The sequence below is a fragment of the Erigeron canadensis genome, chromosome 4 (genome assembly GCF_010389155.1).
Source record: "Erigeron canadensis isolate Cc75 chromosome 4, C_canadensis_v1, whole genome shotgun sequence".
NCBI classification, from domain to species: domain Eukaryota; kingdom Viridiplantae; phylum Streptophyta; class Magnoliopsida; order Asterales; family Asteraceae; genus Erigeron; species Erigeron canadensis.
Genome location: NC_057764.1, coordinates 23538829 through 23556105, shown reverse-complemented (window position 1 = coordinate 23556105; position 17277 = coordinate 23538829). Strand labels below are relative to the sequence as shown.

Sequence of the window (17277 nt, the reverse complement as noted above, 5' to 3'; positions counted from 1 at the left end):
GGGTTAAAAACAAAAGAAAACAAGAAAATGACCAGGGAGTTATTTTCTGGCGTTGCTATAGTATAGTCTCGCCAAGTTCTAATTAAGTTTGAACATTTTCTTTGTTCCCATAAAATCCCATATAAACAAAAAACATACATAAGTTATTGGGCCCTATAAAAAAATCCCAATTGCACCACCCAATCATCGGGCCTGTTATGAAAATGAGTCTCAAACATTCATTAAAGTGCAAAGGAACGATCGATGAGGTGTCATACATGGTCTCTACTACAAGGAAAAAAACTTAAGAAGTCCACATAATTAGTTTACATTTTCTTCAATGACCAAAGGAACACATGTCGAAACCATTTAGAGGTCAAAAGAGACATACACGTCTTAAAAAGATGATATAAGTACTATAATTTTTATTAATACCACAATTATACATTATTGATTTACACATTTTACAATAGAAGTTGTATAGAATGATAAATAATTCAGAAGCTATGATACCAATATCGTCTCTCATGCCTTTATGTATAAGTACCTATATGAATGGGGCCGATCTACTACCATATCGGCAACATATACCAAGTCTTTTATACAGCTAACCATATTTTTCTTTCGCCAAAATATTAAGTAAGTATTCCGGTATCATTTTGACTAAATTAGTACCGTTTGGGTGGTTCCTAATTTCCTATATTGCCACTTAAGCTCTACAAACTCTTGGCCGATTGAATTTCATGAAATATATCTCTTTAGATGTAGTTTTATGATAAAGACATCGAATAATGATGTATAATTACGCAAAAACTTCAATTTCTTATCAATGGATATATATGTCTAACAAAATGATAATCGGCTTCACTAACTAACAAAGCAAGCAATCAATGACATAATGGAAAATAACTAAAAAATGCTAAGTTCCATTGCAAAAGGCAACATTTTAAACCGGAAATAAAACATAAAATATTTCTAACCATTATTCAAATTCTGAGTCTATTCTCCCTTAATTAATTTGGAAGCTTTATTATTCTACCTAAACAATTGTCTTTAGGCCTTGTATGAGGTAAGTACATCACTCGGCATCCTGGATTCTCCCTCTCAAGCCTGCAATATTATTAGAAAGAAATGTATAATTAGTCAATATTTTATCTAACTATATTTTATGTTTACAAATTTTACTTTTTATTTTGATTGTCTACAAACATTATATACTCTCTTTGATGGTAATTAATTTTCTTAGTTTCAACTATATTTAATCACCTGTTATAAGTACCCTATAAAAAAACTCAATTTGTCACAAAACAAATATTAAATTTTTTTTTTGGACTATCTCAAAATAAATATTACTTTCATAAATAAAATGTTAGCTTAATCATTTTATTAATATAACTTTACAAAAGGCGATTCCTAAAATTTTGCACAAAACGTAAGAGCAATATAATAATTATGGATTGATAATGATAAATCAACTTAATTAATGTATTTAAAATTCAACCTAATTATAAGATGATATCATGTGAAATAATCAAGAGATAAGAATAGAAAAATGACTTAATAAAATTCACGTGTCAAATTCTTAAAATTTTATTTTTGATTTTTTTTTCCATAACGGGCTAATAATAATTATAAGTTTTTAATGTATATGTAGCCTTAACTTTTTTTTTTTTATTTATTTAAGAAAAATCAATTTCAGGTAAAAACTATCATTATAAATTTTAAATTTAGAGAGAAGACGTGGATGTTTTGTACGTTAACACGGGACATTAAATATATGGAAAATGATAAATCCTTCTAACCAAATAGCGTAATAATCCTTCTAATTCATTATATATATTTAAGATAATCTATTTCAATGCTAACTAGTTAGTAGAAATAAATTATGGATTTTTTTAATATGTATCTGCACGGAACACATAAAATGTAATTTAATGCACCTTGTAAACTGAAAATGTAACATTATTGTTATCTGCAATTGAAATGGTTTACAAGATTTTTCTTGGGATAGGAAACGCATTTTTAGAAAAAATCTTGTTTATTTTTTCAATTTATAACGCCTTAAGGCATATATTAAAAAACACTCATACATTATTATCGTTATTGTGATCTACAAACTAAAGGCAACCTACACACTTGTCATTTTACATTGTCAATTGGCACTTGCTTAACCACCGGTTAAACCGTAGTGGCCAAGGGTGTTTTAAAAAACTTGCTATACGAGGCCCTGGGGAGTTTTACTCAAAGGTCTCGAGTTTGAGTCTTGGTAGGTTCTTCTCGACGGTATTTTCCAATAAAGGAGGTGGTATGGTGAGAAAGGTTATTTAAGATCCGCTTAGTGCGGGACCCTTCGTTGTGCGATTATGTAACGCCCCAAAGATTTTAAGGTAACAGAATTTATAGTTTTGGCATTAAATTAATTTCCTAGCATTTTATTTTTAAATATGGGGTTAATTTAGTTGTAACCTTAATGGATAGCGAGTAAAAATACCTACAAAAATAGACAAGGGGCGTGACACTCATTGGAAGTGCTAGCCATTTTTCCTTTTCCATTATTCACACTTCCACTCTTGTTCTTCATCATCCCTTCACGCAATCTTCTTTACTTTTCTTCCAAAATTAAAGACTAATTCCTTCAATCCAAGAATAGAAATCATAATAATAATCATCACCATCAAATAATCTCCATTCAAGAATTGAAAAGCTAGGGTTTGCGGGTTTTGTGGTGGTGGCCGAAATTTCTAGAGAAAAGAAAGGAAGAAGAATTTCCAACTTAAGTCTAGCATTAACTTATTGTTTGTTGAGGTATTGAATTCCCCTAATTTAGTTTTTATCTTTCTTTTGAAATTATGGTTCATGGATGAACCAAATTGGGGGGTTTTGCTAGAAAATGAATTATGGTTAATTTTCCCCAATTCCTTAGTTAACCTAGTTGTCATTGAGCTATGTGATGTGTTTGATTATGAAATTGATAAGTTCATGTGAAAATTTTAGTTGATGAGAAAAGATGAATTTTTACTAGTTATAGAAATTTGGAGGAAAATGGTAAGTTAAACTACCTAATGTTATTGTTAAAGATGAAGTAACTCAATGACAAATGGGTTGGGTTTTGGGTTTAGAAAAGGCTAGTGATTGAGAATGGCTAGATTGAACTAGTCAAGTTGTGAATGTAAGCTTATGCATTTTTATGATATGATCATAGATTGAAGCTTGTTGTGCAATATCGTTTTAGCTTTGTTTTCCAAGTTGCGGAGGAGGTGAGTATATTTGCATACATTTATGTATATGTTGGATCAATTGACCACATCATGTTGAAGCCTTTTGTCCATGTGTGGTGTTGACCACATCATGTTGAAGTTTATTTATCCATGTGTGGTAATTGATGCGGCATAAGCCCATGTGAGGCATTGTGATTATGAGGCCTAAGAATCCTGATAGTTGATATGATATGAGGCCTAAGAACCTCCGGGGGCCTAAGAATCCCGATAGATATGATTGTTATGATTTTTTTTAGCTTATATGGATCCATATGTGTGTTGATAGTGTGCAAGGTGAGCATGTAAATGTGGCATGACGGTGTCATAGGTTACATGTGAAAGTCCTTGCACTTGCCCTCCTTCGTATTCGTAAATGTATGCAAGTATATTCACTAAGCCTTTGCTTATATTTTATTTGTTTACCATTTTTATAGGTAGTTCCGGAAGAAGGAACTAGTGTGATTGAATTGAAAGGGTTGATTAGAGCTTGAAGTTGGTTTTGCAAGACTTGAAGGTATTAGGTCATTCTTGGATGAATGACGAACTTTTGATTTAGAGGTTTAGAAATCTCTCTCCTTATGGCTCTTGGTACATTTTGATTTGATGGTCGTACTTTTGTTAAAATTGTGTAAATGATCAGGTGTAAAGTTTTTAGCAAATTGTGAAGTTGCATTTTGGACGAAAATAGCGTCAAAATGTGTAAATGACCCATTGATGGTGTTCATGGGTTTTGAAACTAGTTGATGTTGTAAATATGTTTAAAACGTGTCTATATTGTTGTTGGTAATCTCTGAAATGTGTTTTGAGAAGTCTATTGTGAAATTTGAAGGTTACAAGTTTGATCAAGTGTTGGAATGGTTTTAGGGTTGCTGAACTGTGGCTCACTGCGGCGCAGTGGGGGTGGTTTTGCCCACTGCGGGAATCCCACGTAAAAGTTTTGTTTTTCTCCCACTGCGGCGTAGTGGGGGTGTGCCAAACCCACTACAGCGCAATGGGGCATTTTCCCTTTCAGTGCCGAGACTTTCCACTGCGGCGCAGTGGGGTGAAAAAAAAATTGCGTTTTCGGTTTATCGAGTCTAGTCCTTTCAGATTAGCATACATAATACACGTCTGAAGTAAAATTCACTGGTAAAATAAAAATAAAAATGAGACTACGTGTACAAATTGCATGTTTTGAAATTTGCGTAGTTGTGACTTCTGAGTATATTAAACTTGTTGTATTAATGTATTGTATGTAGGGGTTGGGTATTGTAAAACAAGTATTAAAGTAAAACAAATAGGACAAGATCTTGACCCTTAGATCATGGTTAAATTGATGCACGAAGATTCACGAAACAATTGATGTACTATGATTTTTATGATGCACGATGATTATCACTATTAGAAAAACCTATTGTTTTATTTGTTTTACATTAATACTTGTTTTATTTTACCTAAAACCATTGTATGTATTGTATTATGAATTAATAACTATATACACTATTTAATGCAGCTGACTATTAATGATCCAAAATCTTTTTTTTTTTCCCCTTCTTTTTCCATTTTGAGTTGCTAAACTATCTGTCCATTTTGAGTTGATAAACTATCTGTTAGAATCGAGATCTTATAAAGTTATAGAATACTTTTAGTCGTAAACTTAAAAATTGTCCTGAGTTGAAACTGGTAACATAGGACAAGGGTCCTGATTATTGGATTATAAATTAAGAATAAAAATTCAAAAATATTCTTAAATATTGACCTTTGATTTTAACTCAAAATCAAAACTTTTCAAACTTAACTAATCTAGTTTTAAAAGAATTTTAAACCTATAAGATAGAGACATAGAGATTTAATCATCTCTTTCTTAAATTTATCCTTTATTATTACACACATCATTATCTAATAGTTAGAAAAATGATGTTAGTCCCGTGTCAAATACACATAATGTTAGTAATATTTTAAAATAGATGAATTATTAAAATAAATATAAATAAAAAACTTTATAAATCCAAAATGTAAAATATAAGAAAACACAACTAATAATTTGATATGGGGAGTGATATATCTACATTAATTTTTAGCTATCTACAACAATTGTATATATTTTACAGCACAGTGTACAACTGTTCAATGCATATATTGATGTAGATGGCAAAAGTAGTTGTAGATATATCACTTCCCATTTGATATTCACCAAAAAAATGAATTTTTGATATATTTTCAATATACAGATAATATAGTTTGTATTTGTAAGGTGTGGATATATTGTATTACACCATCAATTGAAACAGATAGTTTTAGATATTCTATGGAGATATTTTATGATAATTTATTTATTAAATAATAACTGAAAGCTACATAGTGTTAGTTATATATAATTAAGTATTTTGTAAGATTTATTCTTTTATAAAATGGTTTAAGAGGTGTAAATTAATGAAGTTTTTTATATAATTATTTGTGTAACTAGTAATTAAAGTTTTTTGTGAGCCATATTTTATAATTTATTATGATTATAATAGCAAAAGCTAGATGGAAATCAAAAGTCAATTAATTTTTTTGTAACATGGCCTTTGTACGTTTGATCAAATTAGAGGATGGAATTAAAAGTTTTTTTATCAAGTTTTATATTAAAACAGTAAACTATTCTATTTTTATTCTTAAACTACATGAATACAAAAAATTTCAAAGGAAGACTTTTTAGAGTTCAAATGAACTTTACTAACTAGCTCATTGGAGATGTTTTGAGAACTTACTTATAATTAAGAAGAAAATGGTGAAGGAAGATAGCAATCTCAAGCTTGGCAAGGTCATTTCCTGGGCAAAGTCTACTTCCAGCTCCAAAAGGAAGGAAGGTTCCGGGTTTTGGAACAAGATCCTGTTGAACATGTTCAAATTAGACGAAGTTCATAAGTTAGTTGAATTTATAAGTTGTAAGTCATAGGATCGAACTAGATAGCAGAGACTTACATCCCATCTTGACGGATCAAATTTATTTGGTTGAGGATAAATTTCAGGATTATGGTGAACACTTCTAAACATAATTAACACTTTCCATCCTTTGGGAATGAAGTAACCTAAAAGGCACATAAAGAACTTATAGATACTAAAATATAGTGTTAATTAATCATATGATTAGTAGAAATGTAACTATTGATGAGATAAAGACCAGACCATTAACATCGACGTCTTTCTTGGCTTCTCGGAAGGTCATGGAAGAAAATGTCACTATTCGAAGTGTTTCATCAATCACCTTTGAGAGATACTCCATCTGCCTAAACTCTTTTAGAGTCAAACCGTTTTGTCCCCACGGCATATTCTTCACAATTTTTTCTTGTTCTTCCTGTAGTACGTTTTTTGCAATTAGGTTTTCAAGTTAATAAGACCATTTACACTCATGAATTTTGCACTAGGTTGGTCAAAAAATAATAAAATAAGTGAAAGATGCCAAATTTATAACACAACCAGCATGTTGAAGCCAACCGAGGTTACAACCTAGTATTTTTTTATTATATCATGTATAATTTCGTGAGTGGTAGTTAATTGGAGTAAAAGTCTGAGTTAGATTCGGTTGTTTAAGTGAAAGAGAAAGAAATTAATTTTTCCTAAAGGTTAGGATGATATATAGGACACTTGTAAGTGTGGGTGGTCTAAACAAATAACCAAATTTTAGCTTATTATAACAAAAATGTGTCAAAAATGCAATTGATTTCAAAAATTTCAGTCACAATTTGATAATGATTTCGGATAATTGACAAGTTACCTTGGCTTTTTGGAAAATTTCAGGGTGTGATTGGAGGAAGATAGTTGCCCACATTGTGATGTGCCCTGAAGATTCATGGCCTGCATTTAGGTACATGACTAAAGTATCGATGATCTCCTCGTCGTCTAGTTTTCTTCCTTTCTCGTCTGAAGTGTCTAAGAGAGCATCAAGCATGTCCTTTTTGGACATACCTTGAGTCGCCTCTCGTTGCTTCCTACGTCTGCTTACTACTGCTTGCAAAATCGCCACAAGATTTTTCCGTGCCTATATAGATATTTAATTAACCATCATTGAGTGTTTGAAAAGGTTTCAAATATGTGAAAGTTTCTGTACCCTATCATTTTTTAGTCAGACACCATCAAACATGTTTTAAGGTGTTGTACTGAAACATGTTTGATAATTTATAACTAAAAAATAATAATATACGGATCACCGGTAAAAGATAAAACAAGGAACCTTAAGTGCTTTATAGTAAACAAAACCGGGTATATTAATTGCCATAGCTCTAACACCATAGTTAAGAGTGGTGTACTCTTTCTCCAATGCTTCTATTACATCTTCACTTTCTGTGCTTAAAAAAATATGCATTATAATCCGAAAAGTTAGCCTTCTGAGTTCCGTTAGGAACTGAATTCGACCCATATTTGACCATTTTTCTAATGTTGAGACCACATTGGTCTCAATATACTGCATGTATGTTGACAAGGCTTCGTGACCGTTGACTGGTGATGCAGTCAACTTACGAAGCCTTTTGTGATCTTCATAAGAAATGGCAACAAACGATTTCCTCCCAATGAGTTCAATTGTGGAAATCGGCCACCCTGGCTTGAAAGCGCCATCGTCGAACAAAACTTTACGACATGCTTCAGGGACAGTCACGATTATGCTAGGATTACCAAACATGAATGACTTGTAAACACCACCCGGCCCATACCTACATTTTGTGCAAGAAGAAAACATTAATTATTTACTCACGAAAAAAATGTATAAATTCCCATATATATTTTAAATTATTAAAATTACGGCTATTATAGTTTAAAAAGTAAAACATATATACAGTAATTCACAAGAGGTACAACAAAAGTGATTTAATTTATGTAAATTGAAAAATAATGACAATGCTAGTGACAAAAGTTGCCTACAATGGGAACGGTCCAATGGTTCATTTTGGATTATTGTTTCAAATTGAAATAATATTTTATTTAAATTATTTAGTGATGTAAAAAACGGTCCTAATCCTTTTATAAGAGTTTGGCTTGGGTATACTCATCAGGTTTATATCTGTGGGGGCAGGGTTTACGACGGATTAGTAGGGAGTTTTCTTCCCATCGGGTATTTGAAATAGACATTTCTACTTTGAGGGAGCTCTCTAGCGCAGACCTAGTTGATTAAAACAATATATGTTAGACTTTCCCCTGTCGAATCACAGGACGAAGTTTTTCAAAACTTATTCACCTTTCAAGAAAAAAAAATAGTCTTTTGATATAATGGACTTTTGATATAATGGACATAGGTAAAAAAAATTCATGACCGCACTCATTAATTACCTTAAATACATTTAATAAAAGTTTTCAAATTAAAGACGCAACAAGCGAAGCTAAGGAAACTATAAAATAATTTTTTTTATAAACGTAGTCGGCAAATAGAATTCATAAAACCAAAAAATGGATTTTTGTCAAGTAGTATAAGAGCACTGCTCCAATAATTACTTTGTATTCGGTGCATTTTGATCCTATTATTCTTATTTTATTCAGTTTTTTAAATATTCTTATTAGAATCCATCTAGTTGATTAAAAACTATAATTAAAAATAAATTGAAAAAACATGTTGTCTTTATGCATCATTTGTTCTTGTACTTGTTATTCAAGTTCTACTTGACTCCATCTTTTGATACAACCACAAACATGAAAGTGACATACCAAGTCTTCCATTAAACAGAAATTTTCCCGATAATATAATTACAAAACTTTATATATATATATATAATATAACTAAAAGAGGAGGTGGGATACATTAAGCACCATAATCCCACTTCTTTAACCTAATACTCCATCTTTATTAATTCTCTATTTTTTAAATATTTATTAATAAAAAATGATTTTTTTTATTATTATCTATATATATACCACTTTAAAAAAACTTTCGCATATTATTAAGTTGTGATATTGGTCATACACTTTTTGTTTCTCTTTTTATTTAATCAAGGTTGAAAAAAAAAAGATAAACTGGAATCAATATTTATATGGAGTTAATTTTTATATATTTCTTTTTAGCTTTTGTATTCCTTAAGTTGTGATATTGGTCATACACTTTTTGTTTCGTCCAACGGACGGGCCTGAACACTAACATATATATATATATATATATATATATATATATATATATATATATAAATGAGAAGGAATTCCTTTAAATTACCTAACTTGATAATTAAGTTGGGTAAATCTTGACCTTTGATTTAAAATCAATGGTTAAGATAAAAATGTTTCTTTCTTTAACTTGACCAATCAAGTTATATGTAATTTGAGGAAATCTGTTCCCTATAAAAAATATACATTATCTTTGGAAAGTAAAAAGTATCCAACGTTCAAAGTTGATAATAATAATGCATGTCAAAATTAGGATAGATTTTTAGTGAACAGTGTTTCAAATAGAAAAGAAACAACATTTTAGTGGTAGTAAATCATTCTTTAGCGAATCCTAACTTAATAATTCATATATCGACTTTCTCACAACCATATCGTGTGTATTCCCACTCTAGCTTTCGAACTCAAAAAGATGAGACAATTCTTGGTGGTGTAGAAGAATAACGTATAGTGAAAAAGATAATATTCCATTTTCCATCACATCTACTATATATCTATTATGTTTCACGAAATTTAGTACATTTTTAATTTAATTAATTAATTTAGCTTCAAATTATCACTTTGTACATATGTAGCCCGAACTTATCACTTTCTCAAAAATAGACACAAAAATCAGAAACAAATCTTGTTGCATGTTTTGCCAAAATTACTCACATAAATCTTGTTGCATGTTTTCATGTTAATAAATGTAAATTTGACATAAAAACAATTTTCTTTTTGTCATTTTTTACAACTAGCTCTTTTAAAATTTATTAGTCTTTGGAAACTAAACCGTCTATCCGATTTTTCATAGACAAAAAACAAAACAATCATAGTTTATAACGATATATGCAAAGTAAAATTAATAATTAATAATTATATAATATAAGGAAGTTCTTGCTACCTTTCAACAATATTGGAGACGAAGGTATTAGGATCATTAGACTTGAAAGCTCGAAGGAAAGACCACATATTTCCGACAAAAGGCCAACCAAAATCACCTGGTGGCAAACACTCCCTCTTCTTCTTTCCCAAATTTCTCTCATAAATCCAAATATTCACATTCATCACTGCCCATTTCAATAAGAACATTACTCCCAATAAAATCCCCACATAATGACTCATTTCCATTGTTAAATCCAAATATATATCAACGTAAATTCTATGATATGTAGAAAGAGAGGGAGATATGTATGGATATGTCTTTTTGAGTATGATCAGTTGGAAAGAGATAGAGAAAAGAGCCAAAGAAGTGATATATAGTGGGCAATATGAAAAACAAAAAACAGGGAGGAGAGATGGGAATATGAAATGGTTGTAATGTAATGGTTATGGCCTATGGATCATATTGGTCCTATTTATAAGCACAAAGTGTGGTAAATTTGTAATATATGTTGGGGGAAGGGATTATGAGGCTGTTAGGCATCTAAGTTGGATAAAAAATATTTCACATCTATTTTTTTAAATCATAAAAATCATGGGGCGCCAAACATTTATTTAAAATATTAAAATATTGGTATGTGAAAGATTTTTTCACCTAAGTTGGGTGCATAATAGCCTTATACTCATTTTTCTCATATATGTTTTGCACCATAAATGTAATATTTGAAAACTCAAAGATTTTTGCAAATTCTTTAAGTTAGATGAGGAACTTTAATTCCTAGATAAAAATTAAAAGTCAAAATTAATAGATATTTTTTGAACTTTGATTTTTAATTAAAAAAATATATATAAGGGTTTTAACTAAAAAAATAAGATTACAGTATATTTAATTACATTAATATATAGAGGGATTTAACTAAAAAAATAGGATTACAGTATATTTAATTTTTAACGATCATATAATTAAAAGTATGACATTCAAACATATCACATGTAATTTTATTAGGGTTAAATTAAAAATATTAAATAAATTCAAACATGTAAATTGTTAAATTAGATAACAAAAAAAATATCATGTCACTGTTATATGGTCAACTGCTTCACAACTGCAATATCATATTTGTATATCTATATTCAGTGTATATAAAAATTATAGTTAGATGAAACTTTAGAAAAATGAGACACGTGAATTAACCAAACAACACATTAATGAATTAAAATACCACCAACCATTAATATTAAATTACAACATCAAAACATGTTTCTTGTAAACAATACATTGACCCCCTCATCATTCCAATTTCATTTTCATTTATTTCTAACACCAATTAAAAAAAATAAGATTATATCCATATAAATAAAAAAAACTACATTAATATATAGAGAAACATTACGATTCTAACCAAAAGAAATAGGATTACGATAATTTAATTTTTTTAAAATCATATAATTAAAAGTATTACATTCAAAAAATTTATTAGGGTTAAATTGAAAATATTAAACAAATTCAGGCATGTAAGTTGTTAAATAAGATAAATATACATACATATATATATATATATATATATATATATATATAGTCAACTCCTTTACAACCGCGATATCATATTTATATATCTATATACAGTGCATATAAAAATTATAGTTAGATGAAACTTTAGAAAAATGAGACACGTGAATTAACCAAACAACCCATTAATGAGTTAAATTACTATCAACCATTGATATTAAATTACACCATCGATCCTTATGTTATAAGATATCATTGCTATCCCTTTTAAATAAAACATTTTTATATCAACTTCCATACCATTTCACGTTACCACCATCATCATCATTGTCGTCGCCATCACACTGTCGTCATTTCCCTCGAATGGCGCGGGGACCATGTTAGTACTCACAAAACTACTATTTAATATTATTACATACTTATAAGGGAATTCAATGTGAATAGTATAATACAAGTTACAAAACATAATGTAGAATCATAAAAAATTTAAGTTTTTTTTATATCAAAGTAAGTATAATTTGTAAGTACACATGTACTGTTAGACTAAAGGTTATGATATCTTAACTATGTAGTTGTAGATTTTTCTTCCTTTTTAGTTTCTGACTAATATCTTAAAGACTTTCATTCAACTTCTTGATTTCCTTTGTTTTTTATTTTTGGATTTCTTTCATAAAATATGTCATTTGATATAATATGCTTTTGAAGATCTCTATCCATAACGTAATGTTTTCTAATTAGACGGTTATAAGTTCAACACAACTATACTAGCATTATAAATTTGTATTGTCACGATATTGATCTTACGGGGGGAACGAAAATGAGGCCCCGCAACGCGGGCTGCTGACCCTATTCGTTTTTAGAATTTAATGTCTTTATTTGATTAAAATAATATGATACCTGTCAACAATATATAGGCTTCATCCTCATCCCATTTTCATTTAATTCTAACATCAATTTAAATAAAAATAAGATTACATCAATACAAATATAAAAAATTACATTAATATACGAAAAACAGTGCATTTATAACTAAAGAATAACATTACAATATAAATTTATTTAATTAAAGTTCATATTAATTAAATATATTACATTCAAACATACTAATAATTTTATTAGGGTTAAATAAAAAATAGTAAACAAATTCAGTTATCATATGGCCATCTTCTTTACAACCGCAATATCATATTTGTATATCTATATAGAGTAAGTATAAAAATAATAACATCATGTTAAAAATTTTGAAAATAAGTGTAATATCTGCCGTTTTGACCGGTCAATGTAACAGGGACTAGTAAATTTGAAACGAGTCAAATGAGATAAGGTAAACTTTGTAACGCAAAGGTTGACATATGAATAGTCGTTAGAAACGTAATTTTGAAATAGACGATAATATGTCAATGAAATAATTGAACAAGCCTCGAGTTAAAAGCCTTAACTAAACGAATCATTTCTCGAGAGAAGCCGGAAGGAGTCGCGAAAGCTCAAGAAGAGAACAAAACCCCTCCCACCTCTCTTTCTTCCTCTCATTTTTCACACTCTTTCTCTCTCTATCTTATCTCTATCTCTCTCTTTTTCTCTCTATAACACAAGAACACACACAAAAACACCATTTTCTCCCTCCTTCTTCTTGGATCCGAAATTTTGGGTTTTTGTAGCATCAACTCATTAGTTAATAATTGCATAATAATAATCATCCTTGGAATTTCAAGAATTTGTGGGTTATTTCAAAAGTTCATCATTTTCGAGCTCCAAACCGGATTTCACACTTCTAAGACGAATTGGTTCCCTACTTTATGTTGTATGCTTTGGGGGTGGAAAGATACTCGCTATGTATTTATGTGTTATGCCGTAGATTTAGCTTATGTTAATTTTACGTGCATACGTTTTTGTTTTAGAACATGTCATAGGTAGACATGTAAAGTGATTGATAACGATGTGGATGTAGTTGAACGTATAAGATTGTTGTAGCCTATACTAGAATGATCGTCTGATGTGAAATATGATATATGATGTGTCTATATGATTAGAGATAGGTAGGTTGTCGGTATGCTTAATGGGTGTTGGTCAAGTGGAGGGAAAGTGGATGGTATCACCTGTATACAAACCCTGCCAATACCTAAAGGGCATATCGGAAACCTAGGTCAATTTGGTGATTTAGTTGATTGGAAAGTGTACTTATTGTTAAATTTGAACATGTTCATTATATGATCGTTTATTTATTGAATCAAGGCTACAAGTTTGTTATATGATCGTTTGTTTAAATGAATCAAGGTTATATGTTCGTTATATGATCATTTTATGAATAAATCAAGGAATCAAGGTTATATGATCGTTTCATGATTGAATCAAGGTTATATGTTGGTTATATGATCATTTTATGATCAAATCAAGGAATCAAGGTTATATGATCATTTTATGATCGAATCAAAGTTATATGATCATTTTAAAATCAATCAAGGAATCACGATTATATGATCGTTTTATGATCGAATGAAGGTTATATGATCATTTTATAATCAAATTAAATAATCAAGGTTATATGATCGTTTTATGTTGAATCAAGGTTATATGTTCGTTATATGATCATTTTATGATCAAATTGAGGAATCAAGGTTATATGATCTTTTTTGGATCAAATCGAGGTTATATTAATATGTTATGTTCGAATCCAGATTATATGATTGTATTATAATTGAATCCAGGTTATGTGATCGTGTTATGTTCGGATTATGAATATGTTATGTGGTCCTACGAACTCACCAACCTAGTGTTGACGTTTTTGAGTATCTTTTCAGGTATAAGGGATATTGCTTGCAAGCTAGGAGTTGATGCCTATAGATGGACCTAAGGATCTTTTGATTGCAAGATCATTAGACTTGGGATCGATGCCTCAGTTTGTTCCCCTTTTATGGGATTTGTATATTGTATTTTGACTCATGTATGACAACTTGTAGTCTTGTATGAACATCATATAGTTTCTCTGAGTAATATCCATTTGCAAGCTCATTTCAGTTGCATCTCACGTTTCCGCCACTCGTGGGGTGTTACATAAGACACGTGAATTTATCAAATCACGCTTAATGAAATAAATCACAATCAACTCTTAATATTAATTTACACCTTATATTATAGGATACTAGCTAATTAACCCGGGTTCAACAAGGACATATTAATAAAAGTTTTATAAAAACGTATCTCACCATTGAAGTTGCGGTAGTCCAACGGTACTCATAACCTCGAAATACTATAACTTAAAATTACTTATTAACGTGCATAATATGCGGATAATTTAAAAATATATTATGACAAAATTATTTAGATGATTGAATTTTAAAAGACCATGTATAAGTTATTAGAGTTTCTAAAAGAAAATAAAAATATATTGTTTTAAAAATATAACATCATAAAATAATAAAAATAAAAATGCAATAAATTGTAAAAAGGAAAGTGTTTATGACATCATAAGTAAATAAAATAAAAAAGGAAAAAACTTTTAAGAATGAATTTGAAGGTGTCAAATAAGAATAGTGATGTCATAACAATTTTCTTTCATTTAGTATAAATAAATATATATCTGTTACTCATTTTAAATCAAACATCTTTACATCAAATAATTACACCATTTGACGTTATCACCATCATCACCATCCATCGCCGCCATCATTCTAGCTTCATCGTCGTTGCATTATGCGAATATTGTTTCATAAAACAACTTTTTAATATTATTTTCAAAAATGATAGATGATTTTTGTTAAAATTTTTTATTTGATTAAGATATTGTGATACCTCTCAACAATACAATGACCCCGTCCTCACTCCATTTTCAATTTCATTTATTTCTTTATTTTTTTTTAGAATGACGTGTTAGTTTGTTAGTGGTTTGAACCCTAAGAGTGACATCCAAGCGGGCACTATGCTAGCGGTTGAAAACCGAAGGCACCCCTGGAGACCAAGGGTACGATAACATGGCCCGCACGCGTCCGAAGAAGTAAATGCCCGAGATCATAGGGAATTGAGATTCGATCCCAGGTCTCTCTGCCAACATCCTCTCCCCTAAGACCCCCAAATAGGGTCTCAAGTGACCACTTAATAGAAGACCAAGTGGTTAACACCAATTTAAATAAAAATAAGATTACATTTTATAACAACAACTTCTTAAAAGTCGGTGTCGAGTCTCAAGCTAATGTAGCTTTGGTACAGTAAAAGCTACAGTAGCTTTACTTTTTGTTTCATCTATTTCTAACATTAATTTAAAAAAACATAAGATTACATGATAACTTTTTATTGCTTAATTATTATATAAAAAAAATAATATTTCACTGCTTGGGGGGTTTTGGGGTGGGGAATGGGAAAGATAATGAATAACTATGCTTGGTTGTACAAAGCAAAGATAATGAATGCTTAGAAGAAGGTAATGAGGCATTACCCAAAAAAATTGAGGGGTAAGGTAATAATTACTTATAAATCTATCTTTCTCACTCACTCCTCAACAGGCAACACCACACCAGACGTCCAACATCTCCTCCGACAACCAATAGTACCACCGTCCACCCATCTCCAAACCGCTGGCACTCTCCACGCCACAACTTCCGGCAATCATATCAACCAGACAACCACCACCATACTTAACTCATTGAAACCCAAACCCACTTCTGGCCACCACCGTTTCCTGTGCAGCATCACCATCATTACCACACATACCACCACCAAACACCGGCCTGTAAATACACTCACCACCAGTGGCCGCCGCTACTACCACCTGTACCTCCGACATCACCTCCAACAACCACCATCGAACATCACCTTCAACAAACCTCATCTGACATCCGCTACCACCAAGATCTACCATCCTACAGCCGCCGCCACCAAGAACCACCATCCGACAGCTGACACCACCAAGAACCACCATCTGATTTTGAATTATATATATATTATACATGTGTGTATGTGTGTGCCGGACTGCCGGACAGAGTGATGGTGGCTGAAGATCGATGACTTTTGGTGGGTGGCGGTGGGGGTTGTTGAAGATATGCATTATTAGAGGGAGAGAGAGAGAGAAATAGGACATGGCAGAGTATGTATTGTGACTTGATATATACGAGCATTAAAAAGCAATCCTTAAGCTTTTATTTTTTTTATTATTATTTTTTAATTACTCTATAATGATAGTATTCCTCACCTATTCATTTCCTTTACCCTTACCCTTTTGTGAACCAGGCACCCCCTTAGCTATTATATTGTTACTATTGACATTTACACTGATGTGCCATATTTTATATCATTTCCCACGTGACTATATAACCAATTATTCGTTATTTTATATATTTTTATATCCAACTTTCGATGCTTTGAGGTTCTGTTAAGTGTTTTCAGGTTGGAAAATGATTAGATGAATGAATTGGTTGATTTTGATGACATATGGAAGAAACAGGAGAAGGATTCGGTCGAAATCAAGTGAAAGACGAAGAAAACGAGCTCTGGAGCTTGTAACTCCCGTTACATCCATCACACCAGTTACATGGAGATTTCCCAAAATCCCTGTAACGGGGCGTTAAGAGATAT

At 30.8% G+C, this 17277-nt stretch overlaps 1 protein-coding gene across 3 annotated transcripts; it reads right to left on the bottom strand.

Moving 5' to 3' along the window:
• Window positions 1-885: 885 nt before the first annotated feature.
• Window positions 886-10628, bottom strand: LOC122595978 (ent-kaurenoic acid oxidase 1-like). 3 transcript variants are annotated; one of them, XR_006323284.1, is made up of 8 exons: window positions 10225-10628; window positions 7432-7909; window positions 6976-7239; window positions 6387-6555; window positions 6183-6289; window positions 5969-6090; window positions 2471-2612; window positions 1031-1089 (listed from the first exon to the last, which is right to left on the bottom strand). XR_006323284.1 is itself a non-coding variant. In XM_043768468.1 (7 exons), the coding sequence occupies exons 1-7, from the start codon at window positions 10449-10451 to the stop codon at window positions 993-995; spliced, it is 1464 nt and encodes a 487-aa protein (XP_043624403.1). In that variant the 5' UTR covers window positions 10452-10628; the 3' UTR covers window positions 886-992. The 3 variants fall into 3 exon arrangements, 1 of the variants encoding a protein (XP_043624403.1); XR_006323285.1 differs by having other exon boundaries at window positions 2475-2612; XM_043768468.1 differs by lacking the exon at window positions 2471-2612 and having other exon boundaries at window positions 886-1089.
• Between the last annotated feature and the right edge of the window lie 6649 nt (window positions 10629-17277).